The 20164-nt window shown below is 40.9% G+C and overlaps 1 protein-coding gene across 2 annotated transcripts in view; it reads right to left on the bottom strand.

Moving 5' to 3' along the window:
- Nucleotides 1-2159: 2159 nt before the first annotated feature.
- SPPL3 (signal peptide peptidase like 3) overlaps nt 2160-20164 on the bottom strand; it is a 141018-nt gene continuing 123013 nt past the window's right edge. For both annotated transcript variants that reach the window (XM_024198018.2, XM_024198017.1), the window contains 5 exons: nt 11466-11572; nt 10269-10432; nt 5355-5554; nt 4112-4221; nt 2160-3317 (listed from right to left, as the gene is read on the bottom strand). In XM_024198018.2, coding sequence (XP_024053786.1) covers nt 3246-3317; nt 4112-4221; nt 5355-5554; nt 10269-10432; nt 11466-11572 — 653 coding nt within the window. In that variant the 3' untranslated portion in view covers nt 2160-3245. The remainder of the gene's footprint in view (nt 3318-4111; nt 4222-5354; nt 5555-10268; nt 10433-11465; nt 11573-20164) is intronic.

Raw genomic sequence — 20164 nt, 5'->3', positions numbered from 1 at the left:
CCAGTTTATTTACAGCAGAAGCAATAGAAATTCTTAAAGGACCAATGGCTTGGGAAGTGCGGGCTGGCTACTTTACTCTATGGCTATTAGCAGAGGTCAATGCCACTGCTGGAGGAGTAGGTTCTCTCCTCTACCCTCATAACCTCCCAGGACTGCTAAACCAAGGACTCTGAGGGAGATGAGGGGAGGAAGAAAATAAAGAAGTTTTATTTTCCTACGTGATAAGTGGTTTTCTAAAAAAGGCACTCTCTGGCTGGAAGGAATGTGCTGTTCTGTTAGAGAGATATCAACATGCAAAATCTTGGAGCAGAAGTCCTCTTCTCTCTCCCCTAGCAGTTCATATACAAGCATCCTCCAGTCAATGCTGTGCTGTATGCAGCACATAGAGTTTTCATCACACAAAACCACATGGGCCATCCTAGATCAAGGAAAAGGTCTTGCAGAAATAATAGTTTTATGTTTCTACCTGACAATGGATTTCTATTACTGTGAAGAACAGTCCCATAGAAAGAGGTTGTCAGGGAGAGAGGCCTTCCGTTGCTTTGCTGGATCTTGAAAAGCCATCCAATATGTCCCAGAAAGATACTGCCTCTTAAAGGGCCTACCTAGCCTCTACTTTTCTTGGGAGTTCAACTACCATGACCAAAGCCAGAGCTGCCTCACCCCCACCACCATGCTGATGAAGAGGAAAGATACCACAACATTCCTTCTTAAATCAGGATAGACTGATGACTTCAGTCAATATTACTCTTGTTTCGGCTAATGCTGTGGGTGGACTTAAACTTTACTTTTTTTCTTTTTAAAAACATGCCTACTAACTAGGAATAAGACCAAAGTTTCGGTGCAGTATTTAGCAATGTCACAGTTGTTCCTAATTCAGTTTGCAGTCAACAAAACCCTTTAGACATTTGGTTCCATCAAGAGAAGTAGAGGTGGTCTTAACATGGATAGTGGACCTGCAGAGTCAATTCTGGAGACTGTGTTCCAAACTTCAGCCTTTACAGCTTGTGGTCTCCCATTTTTATCCAGGACACTGACATAAACCATATCTGGACACACAGGAAACACATGGTTTACCCAAGCAGGTGGTCTTTTTGGTAGTCATCCTGTTCTGTGACTCTTTTCCACAATGGACTGATTCAGAACTCAGAACACGTCTTCAGTGAGGAAGGCTAAAGCCCTCTGAAGCAAATTCAGCACAATTCTTCCTCAAGGAACTTCAATATTCCCCTCCTAAAAAGTGGATGAGCACAGATCTTCCATACTATCTGCTTACCATTTTTGCTATCTACGGGGCTGAAGAGACGGCGTCTCTTGTTATGGCTTAAGACTTCGAGATAAAAGATTTTTTTCCTTTGAATACTCCTCTCCCTCCATTATCTTCATTTATATAATGTCCTGCTGCTTATGGCAAACTACACAGATTTGTCCAAAACTTCATGGAGCTGAGCCAGAATGTAGGTTAACCTCAGTCCCAAACCCTCATTCTAAAGGCAGGTAGACTAGATCTCCATCACTCTACAAACTTGTACCAGGACACAATGACTAAACTGGAAGCATAAGGAAGAATGAGCTACCTCTTAAAAAGCATCCAAGTGTGCAACCGGTGAGAGGATCCTGGGACTTGGAGTTTCTCTGTTTGTAACTTCCCAGAGATGAGTCAACAGCCAAAGGAGAGACCACATGTAGGAAGAAGTAAGTCGCACAAATATGTAAGAGTGTGTTCACACTGAATTACCAGGAATCCTGCTGCTCCCTAGGGGCTACAAGGAAGTTATACTTTGCTCTTAAGTAATCCTGTTTCCCCCTAAGTCAGGCAACAACAGCCACCACAATCAATCAGTTCACTAACAGAAGCCACCAGCTCACAGGTGCATGCCCCAAAACCAGTTTGACAAAACGTTTTAATCTTGGCAGGAGAGGAAAATCCTGGGGCCCTTAGAAGTAGTTACTCTGTCAGTCAGTCAAATAACATAGCCGCAACTATTTGGTTAGAAAAATCCACATTTTAACAGACTCCCATGTACAAAGCAATCAACACACAAACTTTGACCAATCACAGCAACAAAGGACAATTTTTTCTTTTTCTTTTTTTCTTTTTTTTAAGGGGCAGGGGTCTGGAAAAAATACAGCACACTAATGAAACAAAATGCCAAAAATACAAAAAAAATAGAAAAAAATGTATTTACAAGTGGTACATTACTATGATCAGAACGCACACAGACAATTGCTGCTATAATACATGCATTGGGTCAAGAAGGAACTACTAAAAAACCTGCAAGGGAGAAGTTCTTTAAAAAAAAGAAAAGGGTAAGGGTTTAAACTTTTTTCTTCCCTAGTTTGCTACATTGATCAAAATCAAATACTCCCCTAAAGTCCATGAGTACAATCAGTACACATACTACACTGGTTTTTAACTGTGGGTTCAGCTGTGGAAGGGGAAAAAAACAGCAGCTTATCGTAGAGTCATATACAAGAAAGCCATAGTAAACTGCTCTACATGCTAAAAATTACAGCAAGCCCCTGACTGCTACATAGCATGATCTTAGCAGGTTTTCCTTTTTATTTATTCATATATATATCTATACGCGTGTGTGTATATGTGTATATATATATGTATAAAAATCGTGCCCTTGTTCACTGCAACATGACATCTGGGTGGAAATGTAACTCGCTACAACAAATTCTTATATGTATACTGCAATAAGTCACTCAATGTCTGTGGATTTAATAAGTCACCTCACACCACAGGAAATATTTAATAAATCAAAAAAAGAATATAGTGACAGATTTTCTGTCTCAGTTCTCTGCAAAACTGAAGTCCGACAGGAAACTGGTCCCAAAGTACTTGGGGGCTCTCTGATGAAACTTCAATTTGCTTAATTGTTTTTCCTTTTAGTGTTCACAAGTTTCTGAACGACTTTCATGCCGTTTTCAGTTTAAAGTTTGTCTCCTCCTCTCTCACAAAAGTAACAGTCTGGTTCTAATCCATAAAAGAGGGGGAGGAGAAGAGGAAGGTGGCTGCAGTTGCACAAAGTGTCCCCAATTCCACATCTGCAGGGAGAAAAGGAATCAAACGGAGCTCCAGAACCTTTGTATTAAAAAGAAAAAAAAAAGCAAAGTCCATTCATACAAGTTCCATAAACTGGTACCTTTCCGAGTACCAGTCCAGCTTTAGGAGACAAAACGACAAGTTAAGAGAAAAGGACCAAGGCAGAAGTTCCAGTCACTTTCCATCTATTCCATCATACTTCCAGGAAACGGGAGCTGCTGGACTTGGAGTGGAAAGGTTCAGACCACATGCGACGTAGATCACCCTAGAGAATAGGAGTGAAGAAAGAAAGCTTTTCAGAAACAGTCCACCGTTTTTAGCAACTATTTCTAAGTCCTGTGCGTCAGGTATGTTGTCTTAAAGCATATTTGCTGTCTCACAGTTAGCGAAGACTGTATTCTGACACAACAAGGAAGAAAATCCTTTCCAGGCAGAACAAAGACTTGTGTATATTTGAAGCAATTCCACCTGATAGACATTTTTGCTGGAAAAACTCAATGGGGAGTGATATTGGGAATTCTGCTTTTGTTGTGCCATACTCTTGGAGCAGTAAGTTTGCATTTCAACAGTGTCTCTGAAACTCAAACCTTCCATTTTCAATTTAAATTCCGGGGCTAGTTTCTGCAAAGAGGAAAGCAGGAAGAATCTGCCCCTCCTCCACATTTAGAACTTTGTGTTCATTCTCTCATAATGAGCAAGACATGGGACAAATTCACTAAGCCACATCTTGTTTAAACAGAATGGCCTTTACTGCTTTGGAATCAGATTGCTTGCTACGAGTTTAAAAATATGATTAATCCTGTGCCCTAGATAGGAAATCCACTCTTCATAAAACAGTTCACTACAATTATGTTTCACAGCTATAGCAGTGAGAACACAACTCTCTATCATTAACAGCAGTGATACAAACAGCACATCATATCATATCCTCAGAGGAATCAGTGCAACTGCAAGTATAAAGAACAGAACTTGCTTCCACATTAACATTGCTACATCTTCCTGTGTAGGATCCAGAGCTGAACTACAACTTCCTGCAGACTATATTCATGCTAATCTCACCTTTAAATAAGCCATGGTGAGGAGCGGCAATAAAGTGAATGGTACCAAATAGAGCAGGGCAGGCTGTGCGGCCCGGTGGATGCGAGAAGCCACTGTTGCTGTTAACAGACCTAAAAGAGTAAAAAAAAAAAAAGTGATGGTAAGAATCCACTGGTTATATATGATGTTTTTACCTTTTTATCCACATCTGGATTCCTCCTTCACTGTTCTGTTACAGTGAAAGCATTAATTAGGAGTCAAACTACCTAGGATACATTCCTATCTTTTCTATAGATTGTGTTCAGCTGTGGGCAAGTCATTTTATCTGTGCCTAAATTTCCCAGGATTGATATGAAAACATTAAATAATGATTTTATTTAAATTGATTTTAAGATTAGACTTGGTTGTAACTACAACTTCAAGATTTAACAGTCTCAAGGATTAACCTAACTATAACTACATAGTCATGAACAAAATAGTTGGATGAATGCATCAGAATGGATTGTTACACTTTCCAGGATATTAGCTGAGGTTTTCAATCTGGAAATCACTAGACTGAAACATGAGAGGTCTGAGGTAGGCAGTTCTCATGTCAGGAACCATCTCTCTTCTCAAGTATTTGCCTGAGGGAGCTGGGGTGGAAAGGAAATAGGTTTTTTTGTAGGGAATGGTCTTCCCTTTCTATCCTTGAGAGAACTGGAGAAGTTAAATTATGTGCATGCGCCTTGAGCTTTATGGAAGAATTCTTATAGGTGGGAACCTGCCATGTTACAAAAATAACTCCCAGTTGTGACTATTTCAAAGTTCCTGTATCTTCTAGAAATGTCACAGGATTATGAGCCTAACACTAAAAATGTGTAACAGATGCAGAAAGCTGAGATAGAAGGGTTCACACAGAAGTAAAAATTGTACAGCTGCACTCTGACCAATCAGGGCTTCTTTTCTAGATCCCATATGGAACATGATCCATCTAGAAATTTTGGTATTCCCTCCATAGCCCAGGCCTCAAATCCTATATCCTCCCCACTACTGATGCAAACCTCCACAAAGAGGCACAATCTCACCCTCCTCCTGCTAATTCAAGCAGTTATTTCTGGTGAGATGATTGGGATAAGCAGATTTTCCCTCAGGTCAGTATTCCAAAATCCAGGGAAATTAGTAGGTGGAAAAAAGAGGAAGTCCTTCATAACTGGTCTCATTATCTTGTAACCTAGTATGACCAGCCCACTCCTGTAAGCAATGCAGCTGCTGTTCATTTCCTTACCTACAAAGTATCCAATGAGTGTGCAGTGAAAATAGGAGACCTTCTGCATACGCCCAGAGATGTTCCCAGGTCCTGGAGTACCACAGGAATCACTGTTGGCTTGTTTTTTGTAGTTATCATAACGCAGGACAAAGCAGAGCAGAAGACCTGGCATCACAATATCTCCAATCCCCAGCATAGAGAAGTGGCTGCCTGTGGAACTGCAGAATAATTTAAATTATGTGCATGCCAAAGGCACTGGATGACAGGATCTAGACTCCTATTTCCACTGTGCTTCTATATAGGCCACCTTTCACCTGGCATGACTGATCTGGTTAGTAGAAGAAAACTGCCAGCTGGTAAAAAGGGGCCATGTGATCCCATCATCACCACAACATAAGGTGCTTTGAGTTTTGTTTAATCTTTTAGTTCTGGAAGGTAGGATTTCCTATCAGTAAGAATCTATTGCTTCATATCAGGACATCCCAATTCATAGATCAGCCTTTCCGGATCATAAAAGCCCTAATGGTACTGAGAAGAGATGCACGTCATTTTTTTGTGTGCCACCAAACCAGTGAGTGAAACTGTTCCACTAATTCCAGATGCTTCACTCAACTTTTTTTCCTATTTCTGTTTGGAATTAATTTAATGTTTGTGGGAGGTGTTGGACTGACAGTGCTGTCAACTTAAATTACTTATTTTCAGCAGCAGCAAAATCTTCCTCATGCTGTCCCATCAATACATCCCACCCCATGGTACAGAGAACAACTCCAACATCAGACAACAATTCATTTTATGGGCCATTCAAATCTCAGTTTAGAGAGAGACCACTAAACAGTCATCTGACAGTAATGGGTTTCAGCCACTTCCCAGATATGAGCCAATGACCAAGAGTTCTAAGCTTCTATTATCCCATCATCAGTCCCAAGATCTTTTTCATAAAGTGAAGTACAATTTAATTAAGTCAGAGAAAAGGGCTACAAGCGAAGCAATTTTTTTTTGTTTTTTCTCTTCTTGGGGGTAAGGATTGGTTGTCTATGGCTTCACTGGGCCAACAGCTGAATGGTATCAGAATAAAAAATAGTAAAGTGTGACTTCAACTACTATATATACACACTGAACAAAGGAATTGTCATACTGGATCAGACCCAAGATTCATCTAACCCAGTATCCTGTCTGACAATGGCCAGTACCAGATGCCTCAGAGGAAGGCGTAATAATCTCACAGGAGGCAGATGAGGAATAACCTCCCCTCAATATATGTCTCATCCTGATCTCTAGTAGTTTGGAGACTGGTTAAACCCTGAAACATGAGGCTTAATATCCTTTCCAAAATTCTTGCTATCATTAATTATAACAATTCTGGATATTCTTGATACCCATATAAATAGCCAATCCCTTTTAAAATCTTGTTAAATTCTTGACTTTAATTTTCCTGCAGCACAGTTTCACTATTTAATCACACACATCATAGAATCATAGAATATCAGGGGTGGAAGGGACCTCAGGAGGTCATCTAGTCCAACCCCCTGCTCAAAGCAGAACCAATCCCCAGACAGATTTTTGCCCTAGATCCCTAAATGGCCCCCACAAGGATTGAACTCATAACCCTGGGTTTAGCAGGCCAATGCTCAAACCACTGAGCTATCCATATAGAAGTAGTTCCTTCTATTGGTTTTAAATTTGCCACCTTTTAAATTTTATTAAAAGTTTCTCTGTTGAGACAAGGAGAACACACATTCCCAATATACCTTCTATAGACCATTAATTGCTTTATATGCTTTTATCATGTCCCCTCTTATTCATCTCCTCTCTAGGGTAAACACCCCAGTCTTTCCAGGCTCTCTTCATATGAACGTTCTTCATGTCCTTGATCGTTTTCATTGCTCTTCTGAATCTCCTGTACTTATACAATATCTCTTTTTAGATATGGTGACCAGTACAATACACAGTATTTCAGATAAGGTTGAACCACTGATTTATATAAAGACATTATAATATTTTTTGTATTATTCATGATCTCATTCTTTATGCATCCTAACATCTTGTTCACTTTTTTGACCACAGCTCCCACTGAGACAAGATCTTCATTGAGTTGTCTATACTGACACCCAGTCTCTTTCAAGCATCATATTAGGACAAGGTTTAGAGCAGCAATTTCTCAACTACAATATCTGCTTCTTAGAATGGCAAATTCTAGAACACATGAAGAGAAGCTACTCAAAACTTAGTTCTAAATTACACACAAGACTTAGTTCAGGAAGTAAACGTAGCTGAGCCATTAAATAATACAAACTGCAATATTATTAAGCTCAATACCTTGGAGGAAGGATCATACCAAAAAAAAAAAAAAAAAAAACCTAGCTCCATGACTCAATTCTAACTGTAACGCAAGAAAAACAGACTTAATATGAAGGCTAGTTAACCAGACCATAACAGTTTCAGAAAGTAGGCAGAAACCTAAAGAAAAAAGCATAAGGCAAGAAAAATATACAATTAAATGTACAGGTGCAAGAGGTTATTCAAGTTAAACAAGGTATCCTTCAGAAAAATGGAAATCCAACCAGAAGGATAAGTTATTGCTAGTTACAATTAAATTTAAAATAGAAATTAGAGAGGTTATGAAAAATTTTGAAGCTAGCCAAAGACATAACAAAAACCTGAGAGAATCAGTGGGTCTGCTAAACCACTGGTGAGCTAAGGGAGCAGTTGAAGACAAAAAGGACATTGCGGAGAAGCTAAACTATTTCTTTCCGTCAGACGTCTGGATGGAAGATGTTGAGGTAGCAAGCCTGAGATTGTCAAAGATTAAGATGTCAAGAAAAAGATAGTGGTCGAACAAACTAAATTAAGAGAGCAACAGTCACCAGGACCAAGAGTTCTGGAAGATATCAAGAAATGAAATAGCTGAACTGCCAGAAATATGCACTCTCTCAACTACTACCCCAGAGGACTGGAGGGCAACAAATATAATTTAAAGGAGACATATGGAGAGATTCTGGGTATTACAGACCAGTGAGCCTTTACTTCAAACCTTAGTGAATTGGAACAGTAATTAAAAATAGAATTATAAACCCCTAGATGATCATATGATAAGGGTAAACCAGCCTGGCTTTTGTAAAATAGAATGATGTCTCTAATCTAGAACAAATATTTTAGTAGATCAACAAAAATAGTGGAAAAAAGGGAAGCAGCTGATATCTGAACCTTCAAAAGGCATCTGAAAAAGTCTCACAAAAGTCTTGTAAGAAAACAGTCATGGGGGGACAAAGGTGGAGTACTGTGATGATTAGAAGCTGGCTAGGAGGTAAGAAACAAAGAATGGGAATAAATGGCCTATTTTCAACATGGCAAAACATTAGCAATGGTGCTACCGGTTCCCCATATATAATATATTATCTCACCAGATTTAGTTTATTTATTGAATTAATTTATTGAAATTGATATTTAAATATTTTAATACATTAAATGCATATTTATTTATTATGCTGACTGGATAATGGGACAAAGAGTTAAACCATGAGATTTGCTGGTGACAACAGTTTACGTTAGTCAAATCTAGGGAAGACTATCTTCAGAGGGACCTAACAGAACTAAGATGAATGGGCAGCATATTGGCAGATGAAATTCAGTGCTGACAAATAAAAGATAATGCACAGGAAAGAGACCTGTCACTGTGGAACCACTCAGTGAAAATCTTTATTCAGTATACCGCAGTGGTCAAAAATGCAAACAAAATGTTACATCATTTAAAGAATGAAACAGAACAAACCAAAATTATGATGCTATTACATAAACAGATGGTACGTCCTTCATCTGGAATACAGTGTTTTATTCTGGTTAGCCTATGTCAAAATAGCAAAAATAGAATGGGTTCAGAGGTGGGCAATGAAAATAATTAGAGGCATGGAAATCTATATGAAAAGATTAAAAATATTGCTCTGTTTTAATTTAGTAAGGAGACATGACAAGAGTACACAAAATAAGTGGTGCACATAGTATAAGTGGGATGCTCCTATTTACATTCTTACATAAAACAGATTATTCTCTAATTGTCCTCCATGGGGTTTCTTGCACCTTCCTCTGGAACATCCGGTACTGGCCACTGTCAGAGATGGAATACTATACCAGATGGCCATTGGTCTAAGCCAGTATACCAATTCTATTTCCAAACTCCCATGAAAGGAGGATAACTGTTTACTCCTGGGGGAATTCTGCACCAAAAAATTTAAAATTCTGTGCCAAAAATTAAAATTATGCAAATTTGTTAAAACAACACTATATAATCATGCCAGTTTCAATTGCAACTCTACCCCAATATAACGAGACCTGATATAACACGAATTCGGATATAACGCTGTAAAGCAGCGCTCCAGGGGTGCCGGGCTGCGCACTCCGGTGGATCAAAGCAAGTTCAATATAACGCGGTTTCACCTATAACGCAGTAAGATTTTTTGGCTCCCGAGGACAACATTATATCGGGGTAGAGGTGTATTTTGTTAAATTATTTCAAAATACCTGTCAGCAAGTATGTCTAACAATCCAGACACAAAAATTCCCCCAAGATTAGAGAGTTAAAGAAACCCCTACGACAAACCAGTTCCTGCTTCTCTGCCCCTTCCCAGCTGGGGGGCCAGACACACACACACCCTCTTCCCCCCCAGAGCCCAGCCATACCAACCCAGACCTTCATACCCTTTCCTCCCCAGAGCTCAGCTGCGGCCCCCCTCCCAGCCCAGACACTCACACCCCTTCCCCCCTGCATGCACAACATTAATTTCTGCGCAGTTGAGCAGAATTCCCCCAGGAGTAATAACTGAAGAGAAAGTGAAAGTGAACAGTAGCTTATGCTATATTCTTTAGTAGCCTCATTGCTAACAGAAAGTGAGGGATACCTTTTGTTCTGTAGTACAGTATAAAAGTGGCTACTCTTACCTTGGAAAGACAAGCTTGCCAGGCAGTGACAGGCGGGGAACATCTCTACCTACATTTGGTCCCAGATGCAACTTCCGGGATAAAACATCAAGGGGATTATCAGCTGGTTGCGTAGCCACTTTCACCATAACATTGCTATTAAAGATGTAGGCAGAAAAAAACACCTAGGGAGCAGAAAAATAAATTAGAGACCAAACAAGCGTCAAATAGAAAGCAACTCAAATATGTCACTCCTCTGGCTTCTGCTCTGTTCAATGGACGAGGAAACACATATGTGGGAACTGCCTGTAGAATAGGGAAATAAAAGCAAGTGTTGGAAGAGTTCAGATAAAAGGATTTTTTTAGTTGCAGTTGCCCTCTAGAAGACTGAATATGGCACTAGTTTACTGGAATATTAATCTTAAACCACCGGCTGCACAATTTTGCAGAGGAGGAACAAGGATTGGAAAGTTACAGGCTGGGCACTGAGGATATAGAAAGCTAGAAAAAATAATAGATTTGGGATGTCTTCTCTTTAAACAGAGGCACTCAAACTTTGCACTTTTCCATTCAGGAACAAATAGCCTCTTAAGACTACTAAACCCTGCATGTAATGGGATACTGACCCATTGCCAGCACTTGTTGGCAAGTAGTTCCCCTGAGCCAGTAATTAAAACAGTTAGCTACTAATGTAGATTGGACAAAGCCATTTTCATCACTGTTACAAAAGTGTGTTTGTTCCACCAAGTCTCAGTTGTACTTTCTGTAACTATTCTGAAAATGATCTTTCCCCATCTATACCTGCAGTTAAGCAATTTTCAACACTGGTTTAAGGATCCCAATGCTGATAACCACAGTCAGTAACAGATCAGCTTCCTAGTGTACGTGAGGCTTCAGTGTTTGTTTGGATATGTTCAGTCCAGTCTGCAGCAGTTTTGCTTTTGTTTTCCAATCTGTTTGCTCTCTTTCTATAATATGCCATGGTTGAAGTGCTCTAACTGCAATTCTGCATTTGTCAAATGGTTAATGAGCAAAGGATTCTGCATCCTACTGCACACTTTTTAAACAAGGCTTAGAACTGGCCTAACGGGGCTCATCCTCTGGCTTTGCTGGAGCTCAGAATTTTCTATGTTTAGAACTATGTTAGTTGACACGAATGAAAGGGCCAAATCACAAATATGAAGGACAGAAAGTGTTTTAAAAGGAATGGAAACTTACCCAAAAGACATCATAAATTAGTAACCCCGAGAGCAGCAAACAGGAAACCTTGAGGCTCGGCAGCCGAACAAAGGCAATCATTGCAACACATAGGCCCATTGCCAGAGCTACAAAACAGTAAAGTACATCATTTGTTCAGTATTCAGGACTACAATAGCAGGTAAAGAAGGCCCATGCTTGCAGCTAGATAGACAGTCATCTAGTGCATACAGCACTAAGACCACATGGTCTCCTCTCCCAGAGTGGAGAGGACAGGTAGAATAAAGAAAATCATATATGCAGTATCTACACTGGAAAGACTGTAAACGGAGACTCATAATAATAGGCATACCTGCTTGGGTATTTAATACAATCTCACTTAACTAAACTTCAGTTATCTACAACAGGGTCATGGTCCCACAGGGTATGCCTCATTGCGATCAAAAGTATGATTAAGCTCAGGCAGGCATTCCTAGGCTAGTTTTAATGTAGCTAGTGCATCTAAAAATAGCAGTGAAGACGTAGTGGGCTGTGGCCCAGTTCAAGTCACAGGCTAGCAATGTGAGAATGTACCCATGTTTCCAGGTGGACATGTACAACCTTCATTGAAGCCCATGCCACCATGTCTTCTCTGCTATTTTTAGCTAGGCTATCTTGATTGAAACTAGTACAGATATGCCTACTCAAGCTGCAATCCCCCCTTCAATTGCACTGTAGACTTATCCCATAGTGTCTAGAAGATTAATGATTTCCCCTCATATGAAACCTTGATTATCTAAACTTATTCAATCCTCTCCCCATAGTAAGATTTTATTTTACTAAAAATAGACAAATTATTGTGACATTACAGTCATAGGCCAAAATCAGAGACCTTATAGCAACCATGACCATTTCAATGGCATGACTTTCAACTCCTAGTAGTTTAGGAGCTGGCACCTGATACATCATATACATAATCCCCAAATTAGACATAATAGGGTTTGGGTTTTTTTTTTAATTTGGGTTTTTGTTTAAGAAATGCATTGGATTTAGTAATTGAAAATGGAAATCTAAACTTCGACTTCAGGGAATTAAAAAGCTCAGGCACGGTTACACCACCTTCCTCCACTCTGGTCGCAAAAAAATGGTAGGGGAACATTTAGAGAACAGTAACATACAGACTGTTCAGATGGAAAGCTAGAAAGTTATGAAGTAATAGGCTACTGGCTTTATTCAGTGTCATTTTGATATCCAATCCAAGATGGCAATGCAGCCAACAAGCAGAAAGCTGCAAAAACTACTTATTCTCAAACCATAAAGCGAATGCTTTCTCAAAAGTAAAGAAAAAAACTAAAGCATGTGTGTTGTGTGCTTGGTGGGTTGCCAACTGCAAAGAAGTGGAGAGAAGCCATTCCATCTCCTGCAAAATATTTTTGTGGAGGAAAAACTAAGAAGGTGAACTGAAACTAATTATCACATCTTCCTGCCCTCCTGTTACCAAAGCCTTGCCTTTACTGTTGAGAACAGGTTCAATTTCAATTGCATGTATGTAAAACCCTAAAGTAGTGTAATTAATAAGTACTTTAATCAACTTTCATCCTGGGATCTCAAAGCATTAAATTTTAACAGCTGTAATAGAGCCTGGTGGGGTAAGACATTATAGCCATAATTTCATTGAAAAACAACCACTGCAGATATGGAATAGCAGTTAACAGCGTACAGAAACATCAAAAGCTATTTAGAAAAGGACCAAATTAAAATACAGGGGAAATTTACACAGGAGGAATGTGATTATTAGAGTGGGAATTTGAATAGGCTAAGGCACATGAATTAATACCCTTTTTCCTGCACAAAAAGCCATCAAGTTTTAAGTACAAGTGGTTAGAATCTTGAAATCACATTTAATCTGAAAGCAGCACAATCTTCCTATCAACATGCTGAGGCAATGGTTCAGTACTAGCTCACAGGAAATAGTGCAACCACTGAATTTCCAACATCATTTCCCACAGGGCTAAACAATTTGACAAACAAGCATCAAGGAAACAGCATGGATTCAATAACTCTGTATGCAGACTTAGTTACAGGCTCTTCCTGGCAGGACAGTAAATACAAAAGAACATTCTGTCTTAAATCAGTTAAGAGATTTATCTAAAGCCCAGGTTAGTATTAGCTCAAGGCTACCTATTTTAAGGAGAGGATTTCAACTTATAATTAGCTTGAAGTGGAAGTACTTTTACCAATGTCAACATTTATTCTTAATGTTTATTATTCGCCTTTAATTCCTCTAGTGCTGCCCAAATACAGGCATACATGTATGACACCACAATTACACTAAAAGAATGCAGAGGCTAGGAAAGGAAACAAAAACCCAGTTCCTGAGTTGAGGCTGAAACATACCTTCATCCTCACAGATTAAGGCAGGACAGCATATTAGTAAATTACACATTTTTGCAGCTGTTTAAGAAACACTGTTAAGATGCAAAAAAGTATGTCAGAGTGCTGAAGAGCATAGTATTGACATCCCCAGGCACTGAAATGTTAGCTCAAACTCAAAAGGGGACCAACAGCTTCAGGTGCTGGTGCATAAAGACTGTGACACTAGGATGCAGAAGGGAAGGAAGGTGGTGCAGGTCTATCCCTGACTGCGCAAGGCCTGAGGCGAGTGCATGAGCAACATCAGTGTATTGAAAGAAGCCCTCGACAAACCACCTCAGACATCAGAGTTTCTTTCTTGCCAGTTGCTGGTGTGCAAAAGGGAGCCTGATGTCAGCAGTCCCAAATGCTGAGGTGTTATCTTCATAGCTTGCCAGAGTGGCAAGGGGCCTGGCACTAGTAATCTCAAATACCAAACTACTGCAAGTAGATGCGTGCTGGCAGCTCCCCCGTGCCAATCCACAGGCTTCATACAGAGTAATCTGGATTGCTTGGTACACTGGATGCAAGCAAACAATATGCATTTTAATGTGACCAGTGATTCTGAAAGACTTGGGGGATAATCAGCTGAACATGAGCTCCCAGAATGGAGATGTGATCAAAAGGGCTAATGCAATCCTCAGATGCATAAATGGGAATATTGAGTAGGAAGGTTATATTTCCTTTGTATTTGGTACTGGTGCCCCCATTATTGGAATACTGTGTTAGGTTCTAGTGTCATTCAAGACGGATGTTGATAAACTGCAGAGGGCTTAGAGGAGCCATGAAAATGATTAAAGAATTGCAAAACATGTTTTACAGTGACAGACTCAGGGGCTCAATCTGTATAGCAGATAGAGGATTAAGGGGGAGAACATGGTCACAGTCTGTAAGTACCTACATGGGGAACAGAAATTTGATAGAGTGCTCTTCAATCTAGCAGACAAAGGAACAACAAGATCCAAGAACTGGAAGTTAAGCTGGATAAATTCAGACTGGAAATAGGGCATGTCTTTTTTAACAGTAAGGGTAATTAAACATTGCAACACTTCACCAAGGATTGCGGTGGATTCTCCACCACAGGCAATTTTTAATAAAAGACTATTTTTCTAAAAGTTCTGCTCTTGTTCAAACAGGAATTAATTCATGGAAGTTCTCTGGCTTAAGTTATATACATCAGACTAGAGGGTCAAAATTGTCACTTCTGGCTTTATAATCTACAAATGAATCTATGTATTTATGCAGTGCCAATGGACCAAAGGAGACCTGACAGTGGTAGTCCCAGAGGCCAACAGATCCAGCTTCACACAATGCGACTACTCCATGGGACACAGTGCGCCTACAGCTCTAAACAGGGTGGATAAAAATCAATTATTAAAAATGTTTCTTTTAATCTGATTTTTTTGATAAAATGCTTTTTGAGGAAAAGCCTGTCTAAAGATAGTTTTAATTAAGTTACGTTATAGCTCAAAGATATCTCATCATGGAATAGGGTTTATAAATTCTAATTCTATAGTCTGAGACAATATATTCATGTAATGTTTAAGAAAAGTTTTGTAAATGAGTTCCAATAGTCTAGAAGGTGAAATTGTTAATGTGAGTTTTGATGGGTGGAGCAATGTCCATAATGATCCTGTTGTATGTGCTTGTGTGACAACAGAAGAAGGGAATGTCTTCCTTACAGAAACACTTGATACATCAGGAAATGCACACACAGCAGAATACTTACAAGAAGTAGCAGTAAAAGCTGTAACAAACTGAAAAAAAATTCAAATGTCTAGTACACAGCTTGGTCACAGACAATGCTGCAAATGTATACAAAATGAGAAGAAATTTAGGAGAGAGTCCCAAGCTAGTAACATACAGTTGCAGTGTTCATTTGATGCACCTCCTAGCCAAAGACTTCAGCGTTCCAGAAATAAAGACTAATGTTGTTGAAATTGCAAAATACTTCCATAACAACCACTTTGCAGCAGCTGCTCTGAAAAAAGTGGGAGGAAACAAGCTAACTCTCCCACAAGACATGCGATGGAACTCAGTAGTGGACTGTTTTGAGCACTATGTCAAGAACTGGCCTAATCTGATGACAATTTGTGAACAAAATTGTGAAAAAATAGATGGCACTGTCACAGCCAAAGTTCTCAACATTGGGCTTAAGAGAAATGTTGAACACATGCTGAGTACCCTGAAGCCTATTTCTGTAGCCTTGAACAAAATGCAGGGAAATAGCTGTTTTATTGCTGACGCTGTTGAAATTTGGAAGGAACTGAGTGAGATCTTAAAAAGAGAAATATGCAATGACAGAGTTAAATTACAAGCATTAAAAAAACAAATGGGACAAGCACTATCTCCAGCTCATTTTCTTGCAAATATTCCCAATACTTAATACCAGAGTCAAACCTTAACTGCTGAAGAAGAGGAGGTGGCTATGACATGAACATCCACAATCATCCCTCCATAATGCCAACTATAATAAACTTCAAAGCTAAGGGTGAACCATTCAAGAAATATATGTTTGCTGATGATGTTTTAAAGAAAGTCACATCAGTGAACTGGTGGAAGTCACTTAAGCATTTGGATTCAGAGACTGCTGAAGTGATAATCTCACTTTTAACAGCAGTAGCTTCTTCTGCTGGTGTAGAAAGAATATTTTTTCCTTTGGACTAATTCATTCCAAACTGAGAAATTGTTTGGGACCTGAAAAGGCAGGAAAGCTTGTTTTTCTTTTACAGATTATGAACAAACAGGAAAATGAAGGTGAGGACGACTGAGTTAACTGCAGAAGCCAATATTCTAAGTTTCTCATGTTGACCTGGCTGACACAGTCGATTTAATTTTTTTTAAATATTTCATTTAACTATTTTAGTTAAAAACAATTTTAACAAAAACAAACCTGATTTTAAAGAACTTGAATGTTTACCTAAATTCAAAAAACCATATGCTTGTTTTGTTAAAATATTATATGTTTGCTGTTGAAGAAAAAAAATCCAGAATACATACCGTCGTCGTTTTAGTTAAATAAAAATTTAAATGTCTGTCTGGTTATGTTCTCCTCCTAATACAGCATGGCAAGAAAATCTTCCAAATATTAATGATTAATCTGTTGAACTGGAGATAGTTCACCTCCCAGTGACTTCATAAATATCTGCTTCAATTACCTTTGGTAAATGAAATAACCATTCATTTTCTGATATAGCTGTAAAACTAATCTGAAAAGTTTTCAAAATAAATCACTTTAAAAATCTATAGTGTGTACCTTCTAAAAATGAAACCTACATCTATCTCTGAGTTGTGAACAATATGTATTAAGGTTATAACAACCAACAAGAATGCACTTTTATGTAGAAATCCATGATTAAATCGAGTCTTCCTGACTAGTGATTTAAATCAAATCCACCCTGGCTCTAAGTGCTGACTTTCCCAGACAACCATACATAGATCCTGCATGGCTGTAGTGCACTAAGAAGTCTGACACTAACAGCCTTAGGCACCAATGTGCTTCTTTTTGCAGGATGCCAGTACTGAAGGCTGTCTGGATACTACTGCCTTAAGCATTATGTGCCAAACAAGCTGAAGTCTTATGACTCAGCATGTCAGTGCTCGAGGCCATTGGAGAGCCAGTGTGCCAAACCACACAGATGCAACAAGCTACACTATACCAATGCTCATCTCCCTGGACAACGCCAGCTTGCAAGACAATGCCAGCTTGCATGGTCATTAGACCTTAGGGGAGACTGTTGGGCTGGTCCATATAGAAGTGTCTTCGATACCCTGAACTCCCAATACCCAAAGATATAGAAAGAGCACCTAAACGTTTTAAATCATTAGAAACTCTATATAGTGTCTGACAATAATAATCTCCTGGTACCAAGGTACGTGCTGAATACACGCCATAGGAAAACTAACTCTACCCAGAAGTTACATGTTGGGCCTTGCAGGCATGGGTAGATACTGGAAGCTGAAAACTGGGGCCTAAAAAATGGAAAAGACAATCAATGAAAAAATCCACAAAACAGAGCTTGGAAGCAAGCATGTCTGAGACCAGCTCCAGTGTCAACTTGTGCCAAGGCTCCAAGAATGAACACCTCATTAAACAAGCAAAGCTGGAGAACGTACCTAACACATCAAAGATCCTGAGGCCACAGAAAAAACTGAAAATCCTCAGGATGTGCCTAGCCAGACAAAAATAGACAGGGTGCTGACAGACCTAAAATGGCCAAAGCTCTATTGGGTTGTAGACCAAACCATCTGAGGACATAAGAGGCAAAGGGCCACAAGAATCACAGGTGCATTGGTTAAGACCACTGGGCAGCTACAGTGGGGATCTCCTTTGCTGACCACAAAATGGAAAGTAACTAACGAAGGTTCCAGAACCTCTGAGGTACTATAGTTGCAGCATCCTACCAGTGCATCACAGAATCAAAAATCTCAGGAGTTAGTGGATGTTTCTGCATGACTTGTATGAGGAGCAGGGCCCTGGAACAAGAACCGTGCACTAATGTCTTCAGTGAAATTAAAATTAAGCTTTGTCCCCCACCTAGAAATAGCCCAAGAAATCTGACACTAAACCGTTTTGTTAATCACTAGTTCTAAGTTTCTCTCTGTTTTATATATAATTATTTAATAGAGGGACTGCAACAAGGTGGACTAGGCCCAGAGGCCCCCTATTGGAGGCCTCATGCTCCTGTCACTTATCTCAGGAAAGGAGCAGTGGAGAGGTCCTCCAAGCAGCTGAGTGATTGCAGGGGAAGCAGCCAGTCAGGGCCCAGGAGGGCCCTATAAAAAGTAGTTGCAGCACCGGAGACAGACAGTTCCTTGCTGGAACTGCTCTTGGCTGGCACAATGCTCAATGGTAGTAAGGACTGGGGGAGCAAGGAAGAGCTCCTGGCTGGCTGATGGGCCTGAACTTAGAAGGACCCTGAGCTAAGGGTAAAGCATTTGTGAAGGCTGGGGCTGTGGGGAAGTGGCCCAGAGAACTGAAGGCAATTTTGCTAAGGGGACATAACAGCACACAGCTACTATTCTTAGGGTCCCTGGGCTGGGAGCCAGATTAGTTGGTGGGCCCGGGTCCCCCCCATAGACCGCTGGGAAGGGCCTACAATTGGACAGCAGTAAACCCCCAGAAGGGGACTGTACTGTCAGACGTCCCAACTGGAGAACCGAGGCCAGAATAGACTAAGAGGGAAAAACAATGGCTTCCAGGGAGGAAACCCTGAGGGTACGGCCCAATACTAGGGCCGGGACTGCTTTAAAGACTGCAGGCGCATCCAACCAGAGGGGGGTGCTCACAAGAGGTGGGTGCCATGTCGTTACAGGGACGGATTTTCATTATTTTTAGATATGGGGACCTGTTGGCTATGAATGTGATTCAAGGATCCTTAAGGACTTTGTGTACAGTTAATTTAGCAATTTTTGTATATATAGTTAAACTTCATAGATATGGTAAAGCTCTAAGGGTCCCTGTTTCCACAGTTAGAAAGGAGACAGTTTAAGCTTCCAGAGTGGTAGCTTCACACCTTCTTATCAACTGTCTGTAATGGGCCATTCTCTTACCACTTCAAAAAGTTATTTTTCCTCCCTTGGTATCCTGCTGTTAATTGATTTATCTCGTTAGACTGACCTCACACTTGGTAAAGCAACCCCCATCCTTTCATGTACACCTCTACCAAATCTCACCACATTATATCGAACTTGCTTTGGCCCCCCCCCCGTTCCTTGTTCCCTGACCGCCCCCTCCAGAAACCCCCGTCCCTAATCACCCCCAGAACCCCATCCCCCCTGCCTGCTCTGACCCCTATCCACGCCCCCACCCCCTGACAGTCACTCACTGGCAGCGGCGGGAAGCGGAGCAACTTGGCCCCAGCCCGCTCCACTCTGCCACCTCCCAGCCGTGGCACTCCGCTTCCCACCGCCGGTGAGCGTGGGGAGGTTGGGGAAAGGACGCTCTCCGCACTCACCGGCGGTGGGAAGCGGAGCGACGCGGCTCCAGCACACTCCGCTTTCCTTGCCCCGGCCCCAGCCGTGTCGCTGGGGGACAGGGGGGTTGGGGAAAGGTCCTGCCCTCACCTGCGGCGGGAAGCAGAGCGCCATGGCTGGGAGCTGGTGGAGTGGAGTGGAGTGGGGCCAGGCTGCTCCACTTCCGCCGTTGCTGGTGAGTGCAGGGGGATCCCTTCCCCCAAGTCCCCTTCCCCGAGTGGCACGGCTGGGGCCGGGGCAAGGGAAGCGGAGCGGGCTGCTCCCGGCCCCCCGCTAATCCCCCGGGCCACTCTGGGACTGCGGGGCCCCCAAAAGTGCCTCCCCACAGCTCCTGCCTCCCAGACCCTTGGGGG

The sequence above is a fragment of the Terrapene carolina genome, unplaced genomic scaffold (genome assembly GCF_002925995.2).
Source record: "Terrapene carolina triunguis isolate 2854851 unplaced genomic scaffold, T_m_triunguis-2.0 Scaffold790, whole genome shotgun sequence".
Taxonomy (NCBI): domain Eukaryota; kingdom Metazoa; phylum Chordata; order Testudines; family Emydidae; genus Terrapene; species Terrapene triunguis.
This window is presented reverse-complemented; position numbering and strand designations above follow the sequence as displayed.